The sequence below is a fragment of the Corticium candelabrum genome, chromosome 1, assembly GCF_963422355.1.
Source record: "Corticium candelabrum chromosome 1, ooCorCand1.1, whole genome shotgun sequence".
Taxonomy (NCBI): domain Eukaryota; kingdom Metazoa; phylum Porifera; class Homoscleromorpha; order Homosclerophorida; family Plakinidae; genus Corticium; species Corticium candelabrum.
Window position 1 is genome coordinate 12,362,304 of NC_085085.1, and position 27,258 is coordinate 12,389,561.

The 27,258-nt window shown below is 48.2% G+C and overlaps 3 protein-coding genes across 3 annotated transcripts; all 3 read left to right on the forward strand.

The window, feature by feature from the left end:
* The first annotated feature begins 797 nt into the window (after positions 1-797).
* Positions 798-2,482, forward strand: LOC134198542 (uncharacterized). The gene is made up of 5 exons (XM_062667957.1): positions 798-816; positions 873-895; positions 964-1,244; positions 1,309-2,224; positions 2,474-2,482. The coding sequence occupies exons 1-5, from the start codon at positions 798-800 to the stop codon at positions 2,480-2,482; spliced, it is 1,248 nt and encodes a 415-aa protein (XP_062523941.1).
* Positions 2,483-7,811: 5,329 nt separating this feature from the next.
* On the forward strand, positions 7,812-13,332 carry LOC134198552 (uncharacterized). The gene is made up of 12 exons (XM_062667969.1): positions 7,812-8,075; positions 8,149-8,727; positions 8,786-8,967; positions 9,021-9,160; positions 9,261-9,847; positions 9,908-10,128; positions 10,202-11,265; positions 11,324-11,491; positions 11,558-11,725; positions 11,792-12,072; positions 12,135-12,503; positions 12,573-13,332. Exons 1-12 carry the CDS (start codon positions 7,981-7,983, stop codon positions 13,330-13,332), a joined length of 4,614 nt encoding a protein of 1,537 aa, XP_062523953.1. The 5' UTR covers positions 7,812-7,980.
* Positions 13,333-13,364: 32 nt separating this feature from the next.
* LOC134178569 (uncharacterized) lies at positions 13,365-26,925 on the forward strand. Its single transcript, XM_062645443.1, has 25 exons — positions 13,365-13,451; positions 13,518-13,627; positions 13,693-14,239; positions 14,367-14,532; positions 14,601-14,824; positions 15,002-15,891; positions 15,960-16,148; positions 16,214-16,477; positions 16,537-16,819; positions 17,423-17,588; positions 17,650-17,873; positions 17,953-18,173; positions 18,240-18,298; positions 18,361-19,153; positions 19,212-19,448; positions 19,523-19,835; positions 19,902-20,067; positions 20,128-20,351; positions 20,419-20,563; positions 20,621-21,536; positions 22,046-22,589; positions 22,654-22,819; positions 23,684-23,904; positions 25,155-26,248; positions 26,390-26,925. The coding sequence occupies exons 1-25, from the start codon at positions 13,427-13,429 to the stop codon at positions 26,696-26,698; spliced, it is 8,496 nt and encodes a 2,831-aa protein (XP_062501427.1). The 5' UTR covers positions 13,365-13,426; the 3' UTR covers positions 26,699-26,925.
* Positions 26,926-27,258: the final 333 nt, after the last annotated feature.

The window sequence follows — 27,258 nt, forward strand, 5'->3', positions numbered from 1 at the left end:
CGTGACAGTCCAGCTTCATCCATAGCCTCATGGCTTCATTCATAGGCACAACAGACGGCAAGCAGGGATTACCTACTTGTGGCCTCATCCGTGTGATGTTCCGCCACTTTGCCACCATATAGCTGATCCACGTGCCTGATGACGTCATTGTAGCCAAATTAATGACGGATTTATATTGGTGGTCGCTGAAAAATCCACCAATCTGCCAAAATAAATTTCTCGCCAACATTTCATCTTATATGGTATTTCAGTTAGTCGATTTGCATGAAAATGGCCTAGTCATTTTACTTAGCAGTGTTGTTGTCTTAAGGTTGCTGCGAGCAATCTCAGATGTTCTAAACTACGATCCTGGATACTCTAAGAGTGTACAGTGTGTTTACATTAGGTTTTGCATCGCTGATCTTTTCTCATTGAAATGACAGACACTATTACTGTTGACTCTATTGTAATACACTGTATATGATGGTTATTGTAGAAGACACATTGGATCTAATTCCCGTGGATTGCCATGTCAGTGCATGGTCAACGTGGTCACTCTGCAGCAAGGTAGGAAATTCTGTTGTAGACTGTTTCTTTAATGGAACAATGGTTTCTCTGCCGTTTGCAGACATGTGGTGGAGGCTCGCAGGTTAGGACTCGTCGCGTGACTGCTTTACCTTCAAATGGTGGAGTTGACTGCCCTCCTCTCACTGAAACTCGAGTGTGTAATGAAGATCATTGCATTGGCTGCTCTGGAGGCTGCACAACGTACATACATTGGGGCAATACAACTTGTCGTAGAGGCACAAGGTTGTTGTATGCAGGTGTTGCAGCCAGGTTAGTTGCTAAAATTGTAATTAACTCAATTGATGTAAATGTGTTTTGTCTTTTAGCTCGAGCTCTAGTGACAGTGGAAGTGGACACAACCGGTTGTGCATGCCTCTGACACCAGATTTTGTAACCATACACAATGACAATCTGCAGTATGGAGGATTTCTGTATGGAGCAGAATATGAAACATCGAATTACGGAGTCTCGGATTTTTCCTCAGTGAGCAACCAGCCAATAGCTTGTGCTGTCTGTGAAGTAGCGGGTGCAGCCACTCTGATGATTCCAGCAACAACTAATTGTCCAGCTGGCTGGATGACAGAGTATCAAGGATATCTAATGGCCAACTATTATAGTCATCGAAAAGGTGAATACGTGTGCGTTGATAAAAATCCTGAAAGTGCATCAATTGGGAATTCAAACACAAATCAAGCTAGGTCACATCTTGCCCTCATATACAGAGTATGAGGGAAGTATGTATTGGAATGTATGTGTTTGTAGGTGGTATCCAACCGAGACATACTGTGGTAGTCTTCCTTGTCCTCCTTACACTCAAGATCGGGAGTTGTCGTGTGTAGTTTGCTCTCCTTCATTGAATGTCAGTGGAACTGTCTATACTCGTTGGGGTCGCACGTCGTGTCCGAATGATACTGAGTTGGTCTATTCAGGTCGTGCAGCATCAACTCATACGAGTGAGAGCGGCAGTGGAGCTAATAACTTGTGTCTCTATGGCAATCCTACTTACCTTCAGCATAATGACAACCAGCAGCAAGGAGCTCGTATCTATGGTATTCAATATTATACTAATGGTTATGGGCTGAGATCTTTCTACTCATTGCACCAGCATCGAGCTCCCTGCTCAGTTTGTCTCAAGTCAACTGCAGAAACAAATCTGATGATTCCTGGTCGTAATGATTGCCCTACTGACTGGACTGTGGAGTACAAAGGCTATTTGATGGCCAACTACTACAATCATCACAAGATTAACTGGGTTTGTGTTGATGAGAATCCAGAAAGTTTGGGGTACTCGCCATCTGGTCAAGGACGTTGGTATCCTACTGAGACTGAATGCGGACGTATGAAGTGTCAGAATGGAATTAAAGGAGCATATTATCAAGATTGGGAATTGTCTTGTGCTCTTTGTAGTCCAAGTACATCTCGAAGAAGCTCAGTGTTTACTCACTGGGGAAGTAACTCTTGTCCAAATGGAACTAGAACAGTTTATAGTGGATTCATGGGTGGCTCTTACTACAGTTACTCTGGCAGTGGTGCCAATTTGTTGTGTATGCAAGCACAGGCAGTTTATGGTGAACACGAAACGCAGTCTCAAAGTGGTGCTCTGCTGTATGGATATGAATATCGGACACGTGGTTATGGACTTCGCAATAGTGAATTTCAAAATGTTCACAACCGACAGGTCTGGTGGCTTATATTAGATGTGCGCAGTGATGTGGTGTGTGTGTGTGTGTGTGTGTGTGTGTGTGTGTGTGTGTGTGTGTGTGTGTCTGTGTGTCTGTGTGTCTGTTCAATAATGCTGCATCGGAGTTCAATGAATGCTGTTGATCGAAGGCAACAAACATTTTGGAGTCTTCCTGATGATAATCTTCATTATGCATAGTTTATAGTGAACAACACATTGCGCAAATATTATTATGCTTATTGATAGAGAACTTGAACCGCAGTTGTATATGATTACTAAACTTATGTACTATCTAGGTGTTTGTCAGTGTGTGTGTGTGTGTGTGTGTGTGTCTGTCTGTCTGTCTGTCTGTCTGTCTGTCTGTCATGATCATATATTTCTTAGATCAAACTAATGCACATTTCTGCAATAAAATTAGAAGGCTATAATTAAAATGAAATGTCTAGTGCAAGGCTGTCTGTCTGGTCTCTCTGTCGGTTTGTCTATCTGTCTGTCTGTCTGTCTGTCTGTTTGGTTGTCTGTACATCCGTCCGTCCAGCCGTCCTTCTGTTGGTTCATTTTCATGTGTACGCAGTAAATCCTCTTACAGCCCATACAGAACGGGCATCCAGCTAATTAATAATTGAGCGAAACGGAAATGTCCAAGAAATTTAACAAGTTTAATGCGTACGTTGACGTTTTATATCTTGTTTGGGTTCCTAGGCGCCAAGTGTATGTATTTGCGTGCTCACTTTTTGTTTTCTTTGCAATGAGTTTTACTCTTTATACTTTCCATTTGTATCCATTACATTAATTTAGTATTCGATTGTGTTGTCTTTATCTCTTGCTGCTATCTGCCTGCCTGTCTTTTTAAGCGGGAACAACGTAAATGCTTGGAGTTTCTGAAGCTTTGTTTGTGTTAGATACCATGTGCTGTCTGTGAAACGGTTAGACCTTCTACCACTTTCACTTTATTTGGAATGCGGGACTGCCCCATAGGCTTTAACGCAACGTACCGTGGCTACATGTTTTCCGACTACTATAGTCATCAGAAGTCTCAGTTTGTCTGTATTGACGAAAAACCGGAAAGTATGCAGATGTCAATGAAGTCTCACTCGTATGTCTGACTCTAGGTGTGTCCTTGTGTCTTCTTCTTCTAGTTTACGGCCAGAGCTCGACAAGTTCATACTCACAAGGCTTGCTGTACCCCGTTGAGACACGATGCGGTGCTCTCCCGTGCCCTCCATATACACAGTATCGTGAGTCGACTTGCTCTCAGTGCACAACTGCAGTCAGCGTTTGCACAGATTTCACGTATAACGGCACGTGCGTACGCGAGTGTCCGTTCCTAACGTATGTGGACAAACAGGAGTGTTTTGACTGTCATGACCAGTGTCTTGATGGTTGCACCGGACCGTTGGCTAAGGATTGCTTTCGATGTGCCAATGTTCTACTCAACGCTACAAAAGAATGTGTGGCTCTGTGCCCTAACAAAACCGTGAAGACTGTAGAGAACGTTTGCATTGCTAAATCAGGTGATTTGCTATGAGTCAGTATGGTGATTATCTTTTTTTGTATTTAACTGCGTGCGTTTGTTATGTAGATTTACTGGACTGTGAAGGAGTTAAAGGTGGGAACAAATCTCTTGACGCTTGTGGTGTGTGTGGAGGCGATGGAACAACTTGTAATCAGAATGCCGTTTATGTGCACTGGGGAAGTGAATATTGTCCTAATGGGACTCGAAGACTGTTCTGGGGATTTGCAGCAAGGTAAAGCATTTCTTGTCTAAATTGTGTGTGGATTTTGATGCTAGATTTATATTTGTTAGTGAACATCACAGTCATTATGGAAGTGGCTACAATCGTTTGTGTTTGCCATCGTATCCAGATACAGGAGATCAGCACTCAGACTCCAACCAAAATGGCGGATTCGTGTACGGCTCTACTTATGAAACTGGTAACTCGGGCGTAGCAGCAATGAGAGGTGTCGACAATGGTGCGATAGCATGCGCAGTCTGTGAAGCGAGGCGGGGTGCTGTTACTATGATTCCAGGTAATGATACTCATCTCGCTGTGCTTAATTAATCTGAAAGTTGCTTGGATCACGAACCTGTTGACGTGTGTGAATGTGAAGGTACAAACCAGTGTCCAAGTGGGTGGCAAGCCGAGTACTCTGGTTACATCATGTCGAACTACTATAGTCACTATAGAGGAGAGTTCGTCTGTGTAGACCAAACTCCAGAAAGGAGCACGATTGCCAAATCAAATCACCATCAACTTGATTGGTACATGACCGAGTACTACTGTGGTAATTTGCCTTGTCCGTTGACATACGTGCAGTACAGAGAAATCACTTGCGTCGTGTGTTCACCTGAAAGCAAAACGGGTGGTGTCTATGTTCAGTGGGGTAGAACCACTTGTACTTCTAATGACACTTATGGTGACGTCGAGACCTTGTATTCTGGTCAGTCTGCTGGAGCTCACCACAGTGAGTCGGGAAGTGGTGCGAATCCTCTCTGTCTCGTTAAGGGGAAGGAGATCCGCTATGGCGAGTATAACGATCAATCTAACAGTGGCGGTCGTCTGTATGGAGCGCAATATGAGACAAGTGGTTATGGCATTGCTAGTTCGGCAATACAGAGTGTTCATCGACATCTCATACCTTGTTCGGTCTGCTTCACGACTGATCGAGACTCGCACGTTGTGATATCCGGTCAAAATGCTTGTCCTGGTGATAAGAACGGTGACTGGCGTATGGAATATTCGGGCTTCTTATTTGCTGCTTACTACGGATCTTACTCGGCCAACTGGGTATGCATAGACAGAGAGCCCGAAAGTCTCGGTTTCCCTCGCAGTAACCAGGCACGTTGGTACCCAACAGAAGTCGAATGCGGAAGTATACGATGTCAGCGTCAAACTGGAGGATATATTCAAGATAGAGAGTTGACTTGTGCCGTCTGCAGCCCCAGAACGAAACGTCAGGGTGCAGTTTATACTCGCTGGGGAAGACGTGCCTGTCCAAACGACGCATCACTGGTACTTGCATCTATAATGATGCATACTGTGTGTGTGTGTGTGTGTGTGTGTGCGTGTGTGCGTGCGTGCGTGTGTGTGTGTGTGTGTGTGTGTGTGTGTGTGTGTGTGTGTGTCACTGTGTGAGTGCATGTGCGTACATGTGTGTGTACTGTAGTGTTGGTGTCCTGCGTAGGTGTACAGCGGTTTTGCTGCTGGATCACATTACAGTCACTCTGGAAGCGGTGCGAACGTACTCTGCATGACCCAGACCGCTACGTACGCCGAGCACAACGACCAAAATCAAGACGGCGCTCGTCTGTACGGCTACGAATACAAAACGAGCGGCTACGGACTACAAGGCCAGTATCGGTCCGTACACAATCACGAGGTAAGCTGCGACGCGTGTGCACGTTTGCCAACATCCACTCACTCGTGCGTCTGCCGTGCAGGTTCCGTGCGCTGTTTGTGAGAATCGCAAAGCGTCGGCAACGATGACCATGTTCGGGAAGACGAAATGTCCCGAAGGCTACCGTGCTGATTACTCGGGCTATACGTTCGCCCATTACTACACGTCGTCTCACTGGAAAGGCGAATACATATGTGTGGATACTGCTCCCGAAACGTATGTCTACGGTTCGTCGTCGTCCTACGGTCACGCGCAACTCTATCCGGTGGAAATCGAATGCGGCGCCACGCCGTGTCCCCCGTATGAACACGATCGGGAATTGCCTTGCGTACAGTGCAGCTTGGAGCAGCCGACTTGCAAGAAGTACCGATACGGTACAGACTGCGTCGACGAATGTCCGATATTGACTTACTCTAGCGCGGATAACGAGTGTCGCTCTTGTCATCGTTTTTGCGCCGAAGGCTGCAGTGGTCCGGAATCGAACGCTTGTGTAGGAAAATGCGTGCGCGCTCGGTTCAATGGCACTTGCCTCTCGAGCGACGAATGTCCCAAAGGCACGGTTTTGAATTCTCAGAAGACGTGCGTGCGATTTCAAGGTAACAAACGCGTTGTGAATGATTGGATTTAACGGTCAGACGTTTGTGTCTATTTTATAGCTGGAATGGACTGTGCTGGTACTGTCGGCGGAACCAAGGTGTTGGACGCGTGTGGTGTTTGTGACGGTGACAACTCGACCTGTCGGCAGTCGGCCGTTTACGTGCGTTGGGGTCGCAAGGATTGTCCCAGTGGAGCAAGATTTTTGTTCGAGGGACTTACGGCAGGGTTAGATTTAGTCTAAAGGCTGCTTCACATACCCTATCGTATACGTTGGACCAACGCAACGTGACGTATCGTGTCGTAACTCAACGTAACCTAACCTTGCGAGCGTCGACTGAACCAGGTGACGTTCCGTTAGGATACGCTACGCTACGTTAAGATACGCTACGCTACGCTACGTTAGGATACGCTACGCTACGTTAGGATACGCTACGTAACGTAAGGATACACTGCGTTAGGATACGCTACGTTACGTTAGGATACGTTACGTTACGTTGAAATAGGATGGTGTTCTATTTCGACGTAACGGAGCGGAACGTTTGACTAAAAGGGTTTGAGCAATTCAGCACGTGATTTCTTTAACCAATGGGCGAGCTTACCCAGACATGCAAGAGAGTGACGCGACCAAAGGTCAGGGTACGCAAAGCTTGATAAGGACATTGAACGAACGTATTCCATAAATTACTATCTACGTTACGTTACGTTACGTTACGCTGTTTAACGCGCCTGTTTGTTACGTTACGCTACGTTTGGTCATTGACATCTGTGAGGCGGCCTTTAGTCTAACGAATATTATCCGAATGTTACGTTACCGTCATGCATTGCAGGTCGCACAATGATCAGTCCGGCAGTGGTTACAATCGTCTTTGCTTTCCTCTCTCGCCGGGATTCGGAGCCGGCGTTCATCGAGACAGCAGCTCCGACGGCGCCCTCGTCTACGGTGTCGAGTACGAAACGTCGTCGTGGAGCTCGAGTCCGTGGGATAGCGTGAGAAACTGGAACGTACCGTGCGCCGTATGCGAGGCTCAATTAGGATCTACTTTCATGCTTCCTGGTATGAATTTATGAATGTACAGTACAGACATGGGCATAATTATGGAGCCACCCCCATTTCAGCTGAGGCGTGGAAATCAACAGAATATTGCAGATTTATGAATATACCTGCTGACCCGGTGATTCTACATCACATCATGCTATTTGGGTATTTATATTGTGTTTTGACGCTTTGACAACCCATAGCAACAAACGATTAGAGAATGACCAGACTAACCACCGCCACCATACATTAGCATGTCCAAACCGTTTATGTTGTGACGTCACAAGAGCATACTCACAATATGCAAGTAACTGAAACGTATAGTCTCCTCTGACATAAACATTTTATTGTTTAGAATCTTTTTGAAAAACGATTTTCATTATTAACTTTCAAATTGATTGAACCGACAGCAAGAAGGAGTCATGTAGGTCACACATGATCACCCCCAATCTCAGACATGTGGATGGCACAATCAGAGCCATTACCTCACCATTATGACATGTTTTGATTTACTAAAAAGTGCAGCTGTTACTGTAGATGCATGTACTTGCAGTGTGTGAGAAAGTCCAATAATTTTTTATCTAAATCATATGCTCAGGGTGGCTCCATAATCATGCCCATGTCTGTATTGTCGTCGGCAGGGTGTATTTGTTAGTCTGCCGTGCTTCTAGGCAATAATACGTGTCCTACCGGCTTCAAGGCTGAATACGAAGGCTACGTGATGGCGAACTACTACAGCCAACAGGCGGGCGAGTATTTATGCGTCGATAAGAGTCCTGTCAAAGGTACCGGCACGACGAACAAGAACTGGGGACGGTCGGTGATTGCTCCACGCGTTGATATCTAACACACTTTAACTCGGTATGTCGTTCCTCTTGTATTGCTGCAGACTTTATCCAACAGAGTACCAGTGCGGTAACCTGCCGTGCAGCAAATATCCGAATGGGAACGAAGTTTCTTGCGTCGTTTGTTCACCAGACGGGCCGTCGTCGGGTTCAACGTACGTTCGATGGGGCAGAAGCGACTGTCCGTCGTCTGCTCAATTGGTGTACGCCGGTCGAGCTGCGAATGCCGACTCTAACTACTACGGTAGCGGTGCTAATTCCCTCTGTTTGACTGATTCTCCTAATTTCCCGTACGTGAAGTCGGGCGTTCAGACTGGAGCGCGGCTGCGCGGACTACGTTACGTCACCGGCTCGTACGGTATCCAGTCGTTGAAACAGCGCGACAACTACGCCGTGCCGTGCGCCGTTTGCTTTACGCCCAATCGCGAATCGAATATCATGCAGCCGGGCAGAGACGACTGTCCGGTCGGTTGGGAGTTGCAGTACTCCGGATATCTCTTCGGATCTTACTATTCACACAGGAAGACCAATTTCATGTGTGTCGACAAGGGAGCGCAATCACTAGAAAGAGCCACCCGCAACTGCTACATCTACCCTGCGGAGATCGAGTGTGGTAGCATTCGGTAAGGTCGAAAATGTTGACCGTCCGCTAGATTTCATGTACACAATATTATTGCGTAGATGCAACAACGGACCCGGTGGTTACCGACATGATTATGAGATTACCTGCGCTGTATGCACACCCGATACTAAACGCAAGGGTGTTACCTACACTCGCTGGGGAAGACGAGGTTGCTCTGCGAAGGATCGTCTCGTTTACTCAGGATTCGCAGCAAGTTCCTATCACACACACAGTGGATCCGGTGAGGCTACACTCGTGCTCCCGTCTTCGTTTGAATTGATTGATGTTTTGTAGGAGCCAACGCTCTTTGTATGGCAAAATTGGCTAACTACGGCGAGTACAACAGCGGTAACCAATACGGCGCCCAGCTGTACGGATACGAGTACAACCCGTGGGGATTGTATGGTAACTACCAAGCCGTCAATCAGCGAGAGGTACTGTATATGTCTCACGAGTTTGTCATTTGATATGACGTCGCGCGACGCAAACTCACTGTTGAGTGGCAGAATAACAGATTTCTGAATGTCTCCGTAGGTTCCGTGTGCTGTTTGTGAGAACAACCGAGCGGTTTCGACTTTCACGCTGTGGGCCAATACCACGTGTCCTACCGGGTTCACGACCGACTACACAGGCTATATTTTCTCTACTTACTATTATCGCTGGTACAAGAACGAGTTTGTGTGCGTCGACGTCGATCCCGAATACTATGAGAACGGATTGGGAACGGGAAGCCAGAATCAGGCGGAACTGGTACCGGCCGAGTTTGAAGCTTGTACTCAGTTTTCGTGTCCGCCGTGGGTGCAAGACCGTGAACTCGCTTGCGCACAGTGTAGCAATACCAAACTGAGTGATGATGCTCAACCGGTAGACTGCGAGGTGGGCAACTGGTCCGAGTATACCAACTGTACCGTAGCGTGTGGAGGTGGCACTCGTAATCGTTCTCGTACGATTACAGTCCGTCCTTTGAACGGAGGAAGGGCCTGTCCCCCGTTGGAAGAGCAGCAGGTGTGTAATACTTTCGCGTGTCCTGACGTCATTCATTCAAACTCGACGTACATCCATTGGGGAAGATACACGTGCAATCGTCCTTCCAAAGTTCTTTTTACTGGATATTCTGCTGGGTAATGCACCCTTATATGTTATTTTTGTGTGTTTTGCGTGTTAACGTTGGGTATTGATAGCAAATCGAGTGGTCACAGTGGGAGCGGCTTCAATTACATGTGCTTGCCGAATCTACCGGATACGGGCACCATTCACAACGACCAGAACCAAGAAGGAAGTCTACTGTACGGACTCAACTATGAAAATTATGGTTACATCGGTAATCTGTCGTCGATCTCGAGATATGCCATTCCGTGTGCGATGTGTGAGGCTGAGAGAGGAGACGTCATGACGCTCTACGGTATGAGTAGATCAATGTCGGCGTTGATGGCTGTATCATTCGTGTGAATTTGGTTTTTTTGTTCTACTGACAGGAACGACGTCTTGCCCGTCGGGATGGAGAGAGGAGTATCAAGGTTACATCATGTCGACGAGGTACAACCACCAGAAAGCGCAGTTTATCTGTGTCGACGACCAAGCGACGTGGAGACCAGACAGACGTCGCGGATCGAATCAAGGCTATTTGTACTTGACCGAGTCCGAGTGTGGCTCCCTGAAGTGTCCGTCCTACGTACAAGATCGCGAGTTGACATGTGTCGTTTGTTCTCCACTAACCCGCAGCGGCAGCGTGTACACTCGCTGGGGAAGAAAGTCGTGCCCTTCTGGGTCTAATCTTATTCATTTTGGACAATCGGTTTCGTCCCACTATTCTCACAGCGGAGGTGGTGCCAACACCTTATGCTTGTACGACGGCGACAAAGCAGACTATCTCAACTATAACGATGGAGACAACGGTGGCGCTTATCTGTACGGGGTCACGTACCATACGTCGGGCTATGGTCTCAACACTTTCAAAATTGTTCATGCACATCGAGTGCCTTGTGCAGTCTGCTTTGCAGCCCATGTCTATAGCACACTCATGATACCAGCTGCAATCTCGTGTCCTACAGGATGGTTCGAGCAGTACACTGGCTACTTATTCTCTGCTTACTACACACATAAGAAAGAGGACTGGCTGTGCGTCGACGAGGCACCCGAATCAAACGGTAATTATGGCTCCCTTCAGGCGGGAATATACCCAACAGAAATCGAGTGTGGAAGCATCAAGTGCGGCAGCGCAATAAACGAATATTTGTCCAATCACGAGTTGACTTGTACGTTGTGTGCGCCTGCTGTCGGAAAGGAGAGTTCGTTGTTTACACGATGGGGACGTACTATTTGTCCCATTGGTTCTAAGGAGGTATACAACGGATTTGCTGCTGGTTCACACCATAGTTACTCTGGCAGCGGGACGTCTGCATTGTGCATGCCAAAGACTGCATCTTACATAGATTACAGCGGTCTCAACCAAAACGGAGGACTACTGTATGGATACGAATACGAGACTAGCAGTAATGCTCTCACCAGCTCTGCTTACAAACGCGTTTATCAGATGGAGGTGTGATCACGTGGTAGATTTATGTCGAGATTGTTGATGTTTGGTGTTGAATGTTTAGGTGCCGTGTGTGGTGTGTGATGCTCAACGTACAGCGTCTACGTTTACCCATTTTGGTTCTCAAACTTGTCCTCGTGGCTATAACGCTGACTACGTCGGTTACGCCTTCGGTCACTATTACAGCCACTCGTCAACTGGAGAACACATTTGTGTCGACGACCAGCCCGAGGTTTGTGTGTTGTGTCATTGTAGAAGATTGCTGGTGTACATCTTTGTGTAACACTTTGGCTTGTAGGGATACAATAACGGTCGTGGCACTTCAAATGACAACCAAGGTATGCTGTACCCCGTTGAGGTAGAGTGTGGTACCCTGCCGTGCCCGCCCTTTACTCAGAACAGAGAACTGCAGTGTGCACAATGTAGCTTTGTAGGCATAAACGACACGCGACCGATCAACTGTGAGGTATCGCACTCGTTATTTCTTGCTGCTCGTGCATGTGCGCGGCTTGAAAACGGTTTTGTCCTCTAGGTCGGCTATTGGTCGTCTTGGAGCGCTTGCTCTCACACTTGCGGAAACGAAGGCAACCAGATGCGTAATAGATCGATTCTCGTTGAGGCCAAGTATGGAGGCAGAGAATGCTCTCCGGAGCTCGAACAGGTACGCCAGTGCAACGTAGTACCGTGCCCTGCTCCGCCGTTTAAACCAGGTCAGAGTGGAACGAGCAACGATTGCCCGACTTCCTACGTCAGATGGGGAAGAACTCAATGCCCAGGAAATTCAACAAAGTTGTATTCGGGTTATGCAGCCAGGTTAGGCCCTTGAAGAAACCTGATATAGGTTTATTACTAATGGTAACGTTCTTAATTTTCAGCTCAAATGATGGCCATTCGGGCAGTGGCTTCAATCGACTGTGTATCCCCGAGAGGCCAGAATTCGGACTAGTTCACTACGACAAGTCTGCATCTACTGGTTACTTGTACGGACAAGAGTATGAAACGAACAGCTACGGTCTGAGAAATTTTTCACAGCTCGCCAATTATCCCGTACCTTGTGTTGTGTGCGAGGTCAATCAAGGACCGGTGTTACAAGTGCCGGGGACTCTCGTTTGTCCTTCAGGCTGGGTTACCGAATATCAAGGTTATCTCATGGCTAATTGGTACAGCCACTACAGAGGCGAGTACGTTTGCGTCGATAAAGAAGCGGAGAGAGTGCCGGTGTATCGAAACAACAACAACGGACGGTGAGTCTCTATTCCTATTTCTCTCCACGGGGTGTTGCGGTTGTTGTCGTTGACTGTAGTGTTTGTCAGGTGGTATCCCACCGAAACGGAGTGTGGCGTGTTGAACTGCGGCGACTCGTTCACGCAAGATCGAGAGCTGCCGTGTGCGGTGTGCACTCCGTCGGGTACGGATTCCGGTTCGGTGTACACACGCTGGGGTCGTACCACGTGTCCCGTCGGCACCCAGATAGTTTACTCCGGTCAAGCAGCGGGGCCGCGCCATTCGAACTCGGGCAGTGGAGCTAACAGTCTGTGTCTAACTTTGAATCCGGTGTACGGCGATTCGAATGATCAAAACCAGAACGGTGCGTTTCTGGGTGGTGCTCGATACTACACGTCCGGTTACGGTATTCCTCGCTTCTATTCCGTGCATAACCACAGAGTGCCTTGCGCCGTCTGTTTTGCACCAAAGAAGATGTCCAACTACATGCAGCCCGGTAACACCACTTGTCCGTCTGGCTTTCACCGAGAATACGCCGGCCTTCTGTTTGCTGCCTATCACTCGCACAACAAGCACGACTGGATGTGCGTCGACGAAAACCCCGAATCGCTCGGTTACTCGTCGTCTTCGTTTGGTCAATGGTATCCGACCGAAGTACGATGCGGCAGCATTCAATGCCAGGACCAAGAAGGCGGATATCAGCAATACAGAGAAGTGAGTTGCTCTGTCTGCTCACCCGACACGACGCGAACGAGTAGCATCTACACGAGGTGGGGAAGAAGCGACTGCCCGGTCAACAATCGCAAGGCAACCGAAAGCATAATCGTACATCGTAGCATGTCGAGGTAACACGTGTCGTCGTTTTTTGTTTGTTCAGGTTTACAATGGATTTGCTGCCGGTGCCTATCATAGTCACTCAGGTAGCGGCGCGTCTGTACTCTGTATGCCACCTCGCGCAACGTACGGAGGTTAGTCGACTCATATGCTTCTCGCGTATCAGCCACGTGCACTGAGATGTTCCGTCTATTCCATAGATCAGAGCGATCGATCGCAAAGTGGTTCTCTTCTCTACGGTTACGAGTACGAGACATCCGAAGGAGGCACCATCCAGGCTACAGCTCTACGCAGTGTTAACAATCGAGAGGTACGTCGGTCCGCGTCTGTAACTGTTATCGCAAGGCATTCGAATCGGTCTCTTTATTTTTGTAGGTCTCGTGTGCCGTTTGCGAGAACACGCAAGCGACTTCGTCGTTCACTCTATTCGGTAGTACGACTTGTCCGTCCGGATACGACATGGAGTATACGGGATATGCTTTCTCTTCACGATACAGCGAGAGAAAGAGTAGTTACGTTTGCGTCGACAAGACTCCGAGTTATTATAGCAACGGTCTCGGCACTTTGAACAACAACCAGGCGAGACTCTATCCTGTTGAGTACCGCTGCGGGTCGTTGTTGTGTCCACCGTACGTCAACTATCGGGAGATTCTTTGCTCACAGTGCAGCAAGCTGGAGCGTTGTTTGCATTATGTGTATAACGGATCGTACGTCGCCGAATGCCCGACCGGAACATTCCTCAACTCGACGACTGACTATTGTGATGATTGCCACCCGTACTGTGGTGACGCGGGCTGCCGTGGTCCTCTCAATAGCGACTGTATTGGTGCATGCAAGTACTTTGTGTTTAATGGCAGCTGCGTCGCGTCGTGTCCAGCCACGTTCATCAGCAATGTAGACAAGAAATGCGTCAAGGCTACTCGTAAGTCACTATCTCTAAATATTGAATTTTTACGTTGGTTTATTTAGGAATTTTTTATTAACGAGTAAAGAGTTGATTGATGTAATGACGCAGTTGTGTTATATTTTATATCAATGACTTGTTGTAGCTGATGTTGATTGCGAGGGTAATCGCGGAGGCAATAAAGTTTATGATCGATGTGGAGTGTGCGGAGGAGATGGCCAAAGCTGCAATCAGAAAGCCATTTACATCCACTGGGGAAGCAGCAGCTGCCCTCAACCCAGCAGAAAACTCTTCGAGGGATACACGGCAAGGTTGGTTGCGTTTTGCTCATTGGACGTACATTTGAACGTTGAGTCTGCTCGTTTCATGATGTTTGTAGCCCTCAGTATTCTCAGAGTGGAGGTGGCTACAACTACGTTTGCCTCCAGAAAACCCCAACGTCTGGATTTGAACAGTCGGACTATTCGCAAAGTTCTGGAGAATTATTTGGTGTGGAATACAGAACGGGAACTGTGGCTATTCCAGAGCTTCAACGTGTCAATGGAGCCACAGTACCGTGTGCAGCCTGCGAGGCGCCTCGGAGTGGAGTATTCATGTATCCAGGCAAGTTTCCTATGTTTTCTCTTATGTTCGTATTACGTATTACAATTAGAACTTGTATATATATATATATATATATATATATATATATATATATATATATATATATATATATATATATATATATATATATTATAGTATATACATACATATATATGTTTGTCTGACCGTTTCCAATAGCTTCATCCGAGTGTCCCGGAGGGTGGCATGAGGAATACGAGGGATACGTAATGGCAAATTACTACACCAGTTCCTACCAGAGAAAGGAGTTCATATGCGTAGAGAGGTTCGCCGAGCGAGGCAGCGGTCCTTCATCTCGTAGTCAGTCGTTCGTTTATCCGACCGAGGTACAATGCAATGGTCTGCCCTGTCCTCCTTACACTCAGTATCGGGAGTTGGCGTGCGTCGTTTGCTCTCCGGAAGAAGCAAAAGGCTCGGGCGAAGTCTACATTCGCTGGGGTAAGGCATCGTGTCCTTCCAACAGCACGACAGTCAAGGTGTACGACGGACGTACAGCAGTGAGTCATACGGGACACAGCGGAGGCGGCTCCAACCCGTTGTGCTTGCCGATGGAACCAACATATTTGCAACACAACGACAACGACCAAAGCTCTGCGTACGTCTACGGAGCATATTATCATACTTCGTCTGGTCCGCCACACGCTCAAGGTTTGCGCGCCGTTCACAACCGTCGCATACCTTGCTCTGTCTGCTTCACACCGGACGTTCATACTCACGTGATGGTGCCGGGCAGATACACGTGCCCGGGTTATTTCAAACCCGAATATTACGGATACCTTTTCTCGGCATACTACGGCAGCTACTCGGTGAATTACATCTGTGTTGACAACGAGCCCGAGCCTATCGGTAGCGAGAGCGGAGGAGGAGCCCCTCTTTATACGGTCGAGATAGAGTGTGGAAGTTTGCGTTGCAGAAACGAGGATGGTGGATACGTCGCGAACAGAGAGGCGACGTGCGTCGTCTGTACACCCGACACGAGACGCAAAACGGCGGTCTATACACGCTGGGGCTCAAACACGTGCCCGGGAACGAACGCTACGACGAGACAGGTTACCGGCGCATTCGCGCATGCGTCGCAAATTAATCATCTATCTTATTGATAATAACGGCTTTTTAGATATACAGTGGGTTTGTTGCTGGTTCGTATCACGGCCACTCCGGCAGCGGCAACAATTTTCTCTGCATGCACCCGACGGCTCAGTACCTCAACCACAGCGACTCGGACCACTCGTCCGGTCGCCTTTACGGTTACGAGTACGAAAACTCGGGTCTGCGGGGTCCCTACCGGCAAGTGTACAACAGAGAAGTAAGGCAAAACTGCCGTTCCAATAATATTATATTAGTATGTTGTAAACCGGATCTCTCTATCAGGTTCCGTGTGCTATTTGCGAGAACCTGCAAGCGGCGACGACGTTCACCCAGTTTGGAAGCGACGTGTGCCCGGTGGACTACAGTGCAGACTATACGGGATACGTCATGTCGTCGACGAGCGGCCACTGGAAAACCGAGTTCATCTGCGTCGACCGCAATCCCGACTTCTACGATAACGGACTCGGCACGACAAGCAACAATCACGGCATGTTGTATCCCGTTGAGAGCAGATGCGGCTCTCTACCGTGTCCTCCATACACAGATGTACGAATCTGTGTGTGTTCGTGCGGCGTCGGTGTGTTCGTAATTGTGTGCCGTTTTAGGAACGCGAAGTCATGTGTGCGCAGTGCAGTCGACTCGCAACCCGTTGCTCTTACTTTTCGCACGGACAGACTTGTGTCACGTCTTGTCCTCTAATGACGTACTCCGACAAGAACAAGGTGTGTCAGGAATGTCATCCCGAGTGCGCCGACGGCTGCTCGGGATCGACGGCATTCAATTGTACGTCGTGCCAGCGCAAGACGATGGACGTTTTGGGAGAGTGCGTGGCGGAGTGTCCAACCGGTTTCGTATCTGACGTCACCAACGTCTGCGTCAAATCTACGCGTACGTTATAGGCCGATTATTATATTATACTGTACATGTAATAAGCTAGATTGATGCTTAAGCCTGGTTCACAATATGTGCCGTTCAGCTGAGCGGTAACAAGCGGCACACCGCTCACCAGAGATGAACGGCAACGGCGAATTGTGAACAAATTGCCGCGCGGCAAACCGGCATGCTCCGAGTGCTAGCGGCACGCCGCAGGGGATAGAAAACTTTGCTATCTCTGAAACAAACTGCTCGCTGCCGCTGAAGTTTGACCAATCGTAGCCTAGCATGAAATCAGGTGGTCACGCTCAGATGCTTGAAGTAAAAGTGGCTCTGCACCGTGAAGACGCGATTCACAAACAAAATTGTTCTGCTTCCTACCTTCTCAGTCTGTTGCGCATTTTTCGGCGGCAAAAAAAGGAGCAGCAAAGTCAAATTCAAGAACCAAGCGCAATTAGTATTATACGGGTAATTATTATGCCTCGAGATCCCGACAAAAGGACACCAGACACCGCAGCCAACAGAAACCGCGGCGCGGAATCAGGGGTTTGCCTCACCGCGTCGTGGAGGTGAGCGGAACGTATTGTGAACCCAGCTTTAAGTTTACTTGCTTTGCAGCGCTTACTGATTGTGCTGGCGTCGTCAACGGAACGAAGGTTGTTGACCGTTGCGGTGTGTGCGGCGGAGACAATCTTTCCTGCAACCTGAAGGCTGTCTACGTTCGTTGGGGCCGCACGACGTGTCCGTCAACCGCTAAACTTCTCTACTACGGAACGGCTGCAAGGTAAATCGTTTCATTATATTGAACAGAGTTGCATGGAGTGATTGTAAGCTATTGCCGTTAGTTCTCTCGATGATCACTCCGGCGGTGGGCATAATTCATTGTGCTTGCCGAACAAACCCGGTCAGAGTTGGGAACACACCGACACCACAAACAGTGGATCTTATCTGTATGGCGCTGAATTCGAAACCGGTGGGTTCGGTGTGTCGGATCTCTTCGGCGTAGCAAACTCTCCTATACAGTGCGCCGTCTGCGAGGCTGCAAGAGGGGAGACTGTGATGGTACCAGGTAGGTTATGTTACAGACTTCACGCTTTGGGTGACTGCATGCGTACACGGGCGTACTGACAAGTTGAATTTTTTCGCAGGTAATTACGTATGCCCGAAAGTGAACAACACCGATTGGGTAGTCGAATATACGGGCTATCTAATGGTGAACCAGTACAATCGATACAAGGGAGAGTTCGTGTGCGTCGATCGACATCCGGAGAGAGTGACGGTGCGCAACAATCACAATCAGGTCGCTTGGTATCCGACCGAATTTCAGTGCGGCACCCTGTCTTGTCCGCCTTACAACAACGACAGAGAAGTCAGTAGACACACACAGTTTCGCTTGTTCTGATTTCTCATAGGCTCTTCCTTGCGTTCTTATTAGCTCGCGTGTGTTGTTTGTTCTCCTCCAAGTGATTCGCATACCGGAACGGTTTACACTCGGTAGGACGTCGACTGTATTAGTTGAGATGATTCTTTATAATTTATTGTTCTTACTATCATAGTTGGGGCCGACAGGTATGCGCATCAGGCAATGCGGAAATTTACAAGGGTCGAGCTGCTAGCTCTCCACAATCAGGATCCGGTGCCAATCCTATCTGTGTATATCCTTCACCTGCTTACCTGACCCACAGTGACAGTAACAACGGTGGGGCTCAATTGTACGGAGCACAATATAAATGGAACTCGCAAGTCGTCGCTTTCCAGAGTGTCGACAACAAGGCGATACCGTGTACCGTTTGTCTGGTCGCGAAAAAGGGATCGACTATAATGGTTCCCGGCGAGAACTTTTGTCCAAAGGAATGGAAGCTTGAGTATTGGGGATATCTGATGGCCGCCTACTATACACATCAGAAATCAAACTGGGTGTGTGTCGATTCCCAACCGGAAACAATTAGTCCACCATCGTCTGGTTCCGGTCAGACTCTCTGGTACCCTACTGAAATCGAATGCGGTAGCATTGAATGCTCGCGCACTCGTCCCAATGGGTACGTCCAGAACAGAGAAGTCACGTGTGCCGTGTGCTCGCCGGTGACATCACGCCGTACGACTGTGTACACGCGGTATGGTCGTAACTTTTGTCCGTCTGGATCGACTTTGGTGAGAAATGGATTTTTGGCCGGTTCCTATTTCTCGCATACCGGAAGTGGAGCGAATTTCCTCTGCATGACTCCCAACACCACATACGCCGATCACAACGACAACAACCAGGAAGGTGCGCTTCTATACGGATATGAGTATGAAACAAGCAGTGGTGCGCTTCGTAGTTCAGAATACAGATCAGTTCATAATTACGAGGTTTGTCGTCGCTTGTTGGTTGGTTGGTTTGCGTCTCATTGTACACTGTTCGTTGCAGGTTCCTTGTGCCGTGTGCGAGAACGTGGGGTCTTCGTCGACGTTCACGATGTTTGGCAACAACACGTGTCCTTCCGGCTACTCGTCAGACTTTGTTGGTTATGCTTTCTCGACCTACCACGGTAGCTATCATCGTAAGGGCGAGTTCGTTTGCGTCGACGACCATCCCGAGAAATACACCAACAACCGGGGTAATACAAACAATGACCAGGGCCGACTATATCCCGTTGCGCTTCAGGTGCAGTCGTGTCTTTTTGTGACCTATGTGACATTACAGAATGTTTAATGTTTGTTGTTTGATTGATTTGTCAGTGCGGTACTCTTCCGTGTCCTCCTTACAGCTCCAACCGCGAGGTGGTGTGCGCACAGTGCAGCAAGATCGTCGGTTCTTGTGACGGATATTGGAACGGACAAGAATGCGTATCGGACTGTCCTCCGAGGAAGTACGCCGATGGCGAGAAACGTTGTCAGGCGTGTCACGATCGGTGCGGTTCTGGTGGATGCAGCGGTCCAGCGCCGACCCAGTGTGTGGACTGTCTCAATGTCACCTACAAAGGCGAGTGCATCGCTGCTTGCCCTAACGATACCGTATCCAATCCTCAGAACGTTTGCGTTTTCAAGAACGGTAAGACTAGCTGGATCAGCAACTGCGAGTGGTAATTAGATGACGTGATGTTACGGTTATGATTAGCTTCGGTCGATTGTGCTGGTGTAGTCGGTGGTTCACAGACGACCGACCGTTGCGGTGTTTGTGGAGGCGATGGCACGAGTTGCAACGCAAAAGCCGTCTACACGCGATGGGGACGCAAGTCCTGTCCTACCGGTGCGAGGAAATTGTACGAGGGATATTCATCCAGGTAAGGATCGACGGTACTGCCTTTCAGTGGCAATCTTGTATTGATTTTTACCGTTTGTAGTGCGAGCGATGGATCTTCTGGTGGTGGTTTTGATCGACTCTGCTTACCTCGCGATCCCGGGTTTGCTTATCAGCATACAGATTCAGATCAGGACGGGGCAGAGACGTATGGAGCCGAATACGAGACGGGCAGTGGTCCGTCTGCTCAAGTTCGTTCGGTATCCAACTCACCGATACCGTGCGCAGTCTGTGAAGCGGTGAGAGGATCCGTACTGCAAGTGTCAGGTAATTCGACCGCATGCGACGTGTCGTTGCCTGCCACTGCGTCACATCGTCTCGCATTGCCTTGCAGGGTCTACTCAGTGTCCAACCGGCTGGTCTAGGGAATACTACGGTTACGTTATGGCTAATTATTACACCAACAATAAAGGGGAATACGTTTGTGTCGACGTGAACATGGAGAAAGGAGACGGCGGATCGAACAGGAATCAAGACAGGCGAGACTGGCGCCAGAACGAAACGCCATTCGAGTAACCGACTTGTTTTTATTCTAGGTGGTATATCGCCGAAATCTATTGCGAAGGGATCAAATGCCCTCCTTATGTTCAATACCGCGAACTCGCCTGTGCCGTCTGCATTCCTCCTCAGAACGAGAGCGGCGTCGTGTATTACAGGTGGGGCAGGAGCGACTGTCCCGGCGATGCGAAATCCTTGTACGCCGGTCATGCCGTCTCGAGTCGATACTCAAACTCCGGTAGCGGCGCTAATGCCATGTGCCTCGTCGATTCGCCGAGCTGGACTGGACTCTCGACCAGTGACTCTCATCAGAACGGCGCGCGTTTGTCCGGAGCTCGTTACCAGATTAGCGGCAATCTTCAAGACTTGGGCAGTCGCATCAACGGCAAGTCGGTCCCTTGCTCCGCTTGCTACGTGTCGGACAAGGAGGCTCACATTATGGCTCCGGGCAGCGACGTGTGCCCGAGCGGATGGCAGCTTGAATACAAAGGATATCTTTTCGCGGGGTACTACACGCACAAGAAGAACGACTGGGTGTGTTTGGACCAGAACGCGCAAGCCGGAAGCGCACCGAACAACGGATATGCATACTGGTATCCAACTGAAGTACGCTGTGGGGGTATTCCTTGTGATACAACGGAGCAGGATGCGTATGTGGATCAGAGAGAAGTCACGTGTGCCGTGTGCTCACCGGACACGAAGCGTAAGAGCTCCGTGTTCGTTCGCTGGGGACGACCCGATTGCCCATCGAGCGCCGTCAAGGTGTACGACGGACTGGTCGGCGGCGCGTACCACACTCACACCGGCAGCGGCGCGAGCGTCTTGTGTTTGCGCAAGAACGCCACGTACGCTGAACGCAACGACAACAGCCAGAACGGAGCGTTGCTGTATGGAGTCGAGTTCGAGTCCTCCGGTCTGTCCGGTTCAGACTACAAAGCCATGGATGACAGACAGGTGCAGTGCGTCCCGTATTTCCTCGAATAGTAACCCGTCGATCTGATCAGTTTGAAAAGTGGTAGCCCCGTGCTTGATTAGTAGCCCATGCCTTGCAGGTCAGAGACTAAAATGTAACAAAAAGATTGAGGGAACAAAACAAGTCTGGCAGAAGAGGCACAGTCAGAAGAAGATGAAGACAATGATGATGACGATGAGGACATTATGGTTTTTGATGATGAGGACACTGGGTAAACTACCGGTAACTGAATAAGGGTTACCGTAACTTGACAGTTTTGCATGCGTCAAGAGTGTGTCTGTCCCTCTACTACTTGCATAGCTCTGAACTTCAAGTTGAACCACATGATAGCAGACATCGAAAAAATAGTAACCCGCGCTCGATTAGTAACCCTGTTTATTAAATACTTCTGATCAGTTTGAAAATAGTAACCCACGGGTTACTACTCGTGGAAATACGGTATGTGGTGAGATCATATTATGTGATGTAGTGACCGATTTCTGTCCTTTAGATGTCTTGTGCCGTGTGTGAGAGCAGAGCCATTTCGGCAACGTTCACCCTCTTCGGAAAGGACGTCTGCCCTGAAGGATACGTATCAGACTACACTGGTTATGGCTTCGCTAATCGTCATTGCTGCAGTTACCAGAAAAGCAACTTCATCTGTCTGGACGACAAGCCTCAAGAATACTCGAGGAGGAAAAGCACCAACTACAATCAAGGAAGAGTGTGGCCTATGGAGGCATACTGCGGGACCTTACCTTGTCCGCCCTACACTCAGGAGCGTGAAATGTTGTGCACGCAGTGCACCCGTCAGTCGTCGGTATGTCCTCACTTTCGAGACGGACAAGACTGCGTGTTGTCGTGCGGCAAGGATCAGTATGCCGACTCTTCTCGACGATGCCGTTCCTGCGACTCCGAATGCCTCGGCGGATGCACGGCGGCGGGACCGTCCGAGTGCGTCAAATGTGCCCACTACCGGGACGACGGTAAATGCGTATCGCAGTGCCCCAACGGAAAGATCGCCGATCTCACAAACGACTGCATTGGCACACAAGGTAAGCCACAATCACGCTCTACGCTTTGATTTCGATGTCTGACGATTTCGATTTTTGAGTTCAGCAAACGCAGACTGCGCGGGGGTCCTCCACGGCGGCAAGAAGTTCGACCGTTGCGGCGTGTGTGGCGGCGACGGCAGCAGTTGCAGACGCAGGGCGATCTTTACTCGTTGGGGTCATCGGAGTTGTCCGTCGGGATCGACGAAAATCTACGACGGCTATATGGGAACGTAAGCAATGGAAACGTTGAATGACATTTGTCTACCCACCTTTTATGTTTATCTGTCTGTTGTCTGTCTACATGTCTGTCTATTTGTTTTCATGTTTGTCTGTCTGTTGTCTGTGTACATGTCTGTCTACTTGTTTTCATGTTTGTCTGTCTGTTGTCTGTCTACATGTCTGTCTATTTGTTTTCATGTTTATCTGTCTGTTGTCTGTCTACATGTTTGTCTTTGTTTTCATGTTTATCTGTCTGTTGTCTGTGTACATGTCTGTCTATTTGTTTTCATGTTTGTCTGTCTGTTGTCTGTCTACATGTCTGTCTATTTGTTTTCATGTTTATCTGTCTGTTGTCTGTCTACTACATGTCTGTCTATTTGTTTTCATGTTTATTTGTCTGTTGTCTGTCTACATGTCTGTCTATTTGTTTTCATGTTTACCTGTCTGTCTGTCTCTGTTTGTCTGTCTGTCCATTTCTTTACGTCATGTTTGTTTGTCTGTCTATGTGTGTGTCCATTTGTTTCTGTCATGTCTGTTTGTCTGTCCGTCTGTCTGTGTATGTGTCTGTCCATTTGTTTATGTCTTGTTTATGTATTATGTATGTGTCTGTCATGTTTATCTGTCTGTTTATATGTCTGTCTGTTTCTTTCTGTCATGTTTACCTATCTGTCTGTCTCTGTTTATCTCTCTGTCCATTTCTTTACGTCATGTTTGTTTGTCTGTTTATGTTGTTTCTGTCATGTTTGAGTCTGTCTGTTTAACTGTTTTATGGTTGTCTTTCTGACACGTCCGTCTAACTGTATGTACGTACATCCATCTGTCTGTCCATGATCTGTTTCTCAGTCTATAACATTAACTAACATTTCTGTGTGTAGGGCGAGCCACGGTCATCGCGGTTCAGGATACAATGCGCTCTGTTTGAGTCTTCCTGGTACCTCGTACGCTTCGAAGGACACCAACCAAAATGGAGATCTCGTTTATGGCGCCAATTTCAGAACGTCGAGATTCGGTGTCAGTTCCTTGAATAACGTCGACGGCTACAGGGTCGCTTGCGCTGTGTGTGAAGCGAACGGCACGGCTACGTACATCGCACACGGTATGAAACGTAGAGTGTAGGAATGTAGAGATTGAGTCGATGGCGTAATCAGTGTTCTCGCCAGTAACGTCAGTACCGTCAAAATGATGGTTGGGAGAGGGAAGGGACGTTTGGAGTGGGGATAACAGCATTTATTGACGGTTGGGACAGAATTGGAAAGCCTTACCATGCATAGTGTGGGATGACGGATCTAAAGACATTAGTGGTCTTGATGGTCCCAAAGTTGCTACAGAACAATACATATTCTCATGTCAGACATCTGGTAATCTTAGGGAGTGCATTAGCCTCGAAGTTCCAGACCGTCTTCCAAAAGAAATGGGAGACGGTCTGGATCAACTTCTGATCAAACCGAGTTCGGAAGTGATCCGAGTCAGCCAATCAGCAAGCTGTGGCGGCCAATGAACGTCGAGAGTTCTGTAATGACATGCACGGCTTTTGGCGAAGGCGTTAGACAATAATTGTGTGTAAAGACAGCTGGTAATTGATTGCATGAACGTGCGCGTCTTTCATGATGTAAAACTACACTGGACCGTGCCTTTGAAACAACGCCCAAGGCTCTCGAAATTGTTCAATGCATCCCCAACAGCGGACTGCTGCAGATTTGCCGCCATGGCAGTTGATTACCACCCACCTTGTTTGAACACACCTTTAGAGTGTAGTAATCCATCTCCTAGTCTCACATTGGGTGGCATAGCGCTATTATCTAAAGAGGTGTTTTTGACTGTCACAACCCTTCATTTCCTTGAGTAACCACGCCTACTTGGGAACTCGGTTTGATCAGAAGTTGATCCAGACCGTCTCCTATTTCTTTTGGGAGACGGTCTGGAACTTTGAGGCTAGGAGTGCATGGTCTCCTTTTTGGCTTTTGAGGTAAATTCTTGTTTTCTTTTCACACAAGAAGTGCTAATGAGTGACTGTGGTTGCAGCAGGTGTTCTACTAATTACTGTTCCATCAATCTCATGTTTTGAAATGTACACCTTTACTCTTTTAGGTCAGCTCATAACTCCAGTTTTTAAGTTAACTTGTCATTGTAATAATCTACTGTATATCTGTCTGTCTGTCTGTGTTATGTTGCATTTGATTCTAATACAACTAGAGAACAGATAATGTAATTTTATGATATCATTATCAAATATGTCAACATCAAACATTTGATGACGTCATTATATTTAATGACGTCATATTGACGGTTGGCAAAAAATCCTGGCTAGAACACTGGCGTAATGATGATGATGACCATTGTACTTAGGAACGACCGTCTGTGCTGCGGGATGGAACGTCGAGTATTGGGGTTATGTGATGGCTCCTCACTACACTTACTATAACGGATGGTATCATTACCGCTCTGAGTATATTTGCGTGGATAACACTCCCAACACAACACTCGGTACCGGCAGCAATCAGGGTATACTCTATCCAACGGAGCTCGAGTGTGGAAACGTTCCTTGTAATGTGTACAAGCACGATTACGAGCTGACGTGTGCCGTCTGCTCGAGTCCTGCCGCGAATACGACCGGATCGGTGTACACTCGTTGGGGACGCAAGACGTGCCCTTCGACAGCTGAGACGTTGTACAACGGCTACGCAGCTCGAGGACATTACGCTCATACGGGATCTGGAGCGAACAATCTCTGCCTCATCGACAAGCCGTCCTATGTAGCGTTCGATAAAAATAATCAAAACGGTGCTCTTATTTACGGTATTTCGTACGAATCATCTGGTGTGGCGCCAGATTTTGATGCCGTCTATCGTCGCACGGCACCGTGCGCTGTCTGCTTTAGTAGTGCAGATGCCAACATGGTGTATCCGGGAAGGTACGACTGTCCCAACGACTGGAAGGTGGAATATAAGGGATATCTCATGGCCGAATGGTACACGTCATACAAAGGAAACTGGGCTTGCGTCGATGACAAGCCGGAGTCTGTCATGGCCCGGACGTCTGCGCAGGCTCGATGGTACATGACCGAGATCGAGTGCGGTAGCATATGGTGTCGAAATCAAGAAGATCGGTATATCCAAAATCGCGAGCTGACGTGCTCTGTTTGCACTCCGAAGGATGACGCTACAACATCGGGAACGTCAGCAAGATACTCTGCGACATACGTTCGCTGGGGACGCGAAGAATGTCCATCGACGGACGATGTTCTTGTCTATAAGGGCTTTGCCGCAGGTTCGCATTATGGAAACTGGGGTAGCGGAGCTAACGTCTTCTGTATGCCCGAGGTACCGCTTTATGGCAAGTTCGATTCTGGAGATAACAATGGAGCTTTGCTGTATGGCTACGAGTACGAAACGACAGGTCGTTTTCTTGGACCTGATTTGAGAGCTGTGGAAAATAAAATGGTAAGGAGCCGAACTCACATTGTCTCGTAATGCACGTACCGCTTCCTCAACTGAGGAAGAGAGAGCTTTGCGAGACTAAACATGATGGTTATGACAAATGTAATGTATACATCTTGACTGCTTGTATTAATCTATGTTTAGGTTTCTTGTGCTGTCTGTATGAACAGAAAGACGATCTCCACTTTCACTCATTTTGGTGACAACATATGTCCTACCGGCTATCAGTCTGACTATTGGGGCTATGTATTTGCCCACAGTTACAGCGAAGTGTCGAAGGGCGAGCACATGTGCGTTGACAATTCACCCAGTGCTTATTACAATCCGCGATCAAACGGAGACTTCAACCAAGCTCGTCTGTATCCTGCGGAAATTGAGACGGGATCTCTTCCTAACCCGCCCTACACGCAAGACAGAGAGATACTCTGCGCGCAGTGCAGCAAGAAGGAATAGAATTATTTAGTCAGACTGTCTTATGTTGGGCCACGAATTGTGTCTGTGCGGCTATGCTTCTCATTTACTATAGCGTACAGTGTCTGTTTCATTTATTGACTATTATTGGACACTGTCGACCATATTTATGTTTCGTGCTGTTTTATGATTTTGAGTAGCCCTTTCTTCTCTTTGGGCTAATTGCTAGTAACCGACAGAGAATACTCAATAGCTGTGATTTTTAGAAATGGGTGTGACCATTGTTATGCAGTAAATGTGTGTTGTTCCATTTGGATGGCCCGGATAAGTACAATAATTTAGTTCTCTCGGTTCGTCCGACAACAACCGGGTATCGCACTCTCTGATGCTCCCGCTCACGTTCTCTGAGCTGCGCTCATAACGGAAGGCAATTCTGTCAGCAATTTTCTTTACCGTAGTGCAGCTAGACGGTTCCTTTCCTTTGTTACACCACCCTGTAGAGCTCTAGATAATGACTGCGGGGAGATCACGTGGTTTCAAGGCCTGGCGTGAATTAGGCCAAAAACGTACGACAGTTATCCCAAATCCAAAACGCAATTGTC

Excerpts from the sequence above, each read along its gene's own strand:
- LOC134198542 (XM_062667957.1), top strand. Across the intron at positions 896-963 it reads GAGCTCTAGTGACAGTGGAA|TATGGAGGATTTCTGTATGG; the intron begins GTGGACACAACC and ends GACAATCTGCAG. Across the intron at positions 1,245-1,308 it reads TCAAACACAAATCAAGCTAG|GTGGTATCCAACCGAGACAT; the intron begins GTCACATCTTGC and ends ATGTGTTTGTAG.
- LOC134198552 (XM_062667969.1), top strand. The coding sequence starts at position 7,981 with ATGGCGAACTACTACAGCCAACAGGCGGGCGAGTATTTATGCGTCGAT. Across the intron at positions 11,266-11,323 it reads AACGCGTTTATCAGATGGAG|GTGCCGTGTGTGGTGTGTGA; the intron begins GTGTGATCACGT and ends TTGAATGTTTAG. Across the intron at positions 11,492-11,557 it reads GTGTCGACGACCAGCCCGAG|GGATACAATAACGGTCGTGG; the intron begins GTTTGTGTGTTG and ends TTTGGCTTGTAG.
- LOC134178569 (XM_062645443.1), top strand. The coding sequence starts at position 13,427 with ATGCCACCTCGCGCAACGTACGGAG. Across the intron at positions 15,892-15,959 it reads CGAACGCTACGACGAGACAG|ATATACAGTGGGTTTGTTGC; the intron begins GTTACCGGCGCA and ends ACGGCTTTTTAG. Across the intron at positions 16,820-17,422 it reads CGTCTGCGTCAAATCTACGC|CGCTTACTGATTGTGCTGGC; the intron begins GTACGTTATAGG and ends CTTGCTTTGCAG.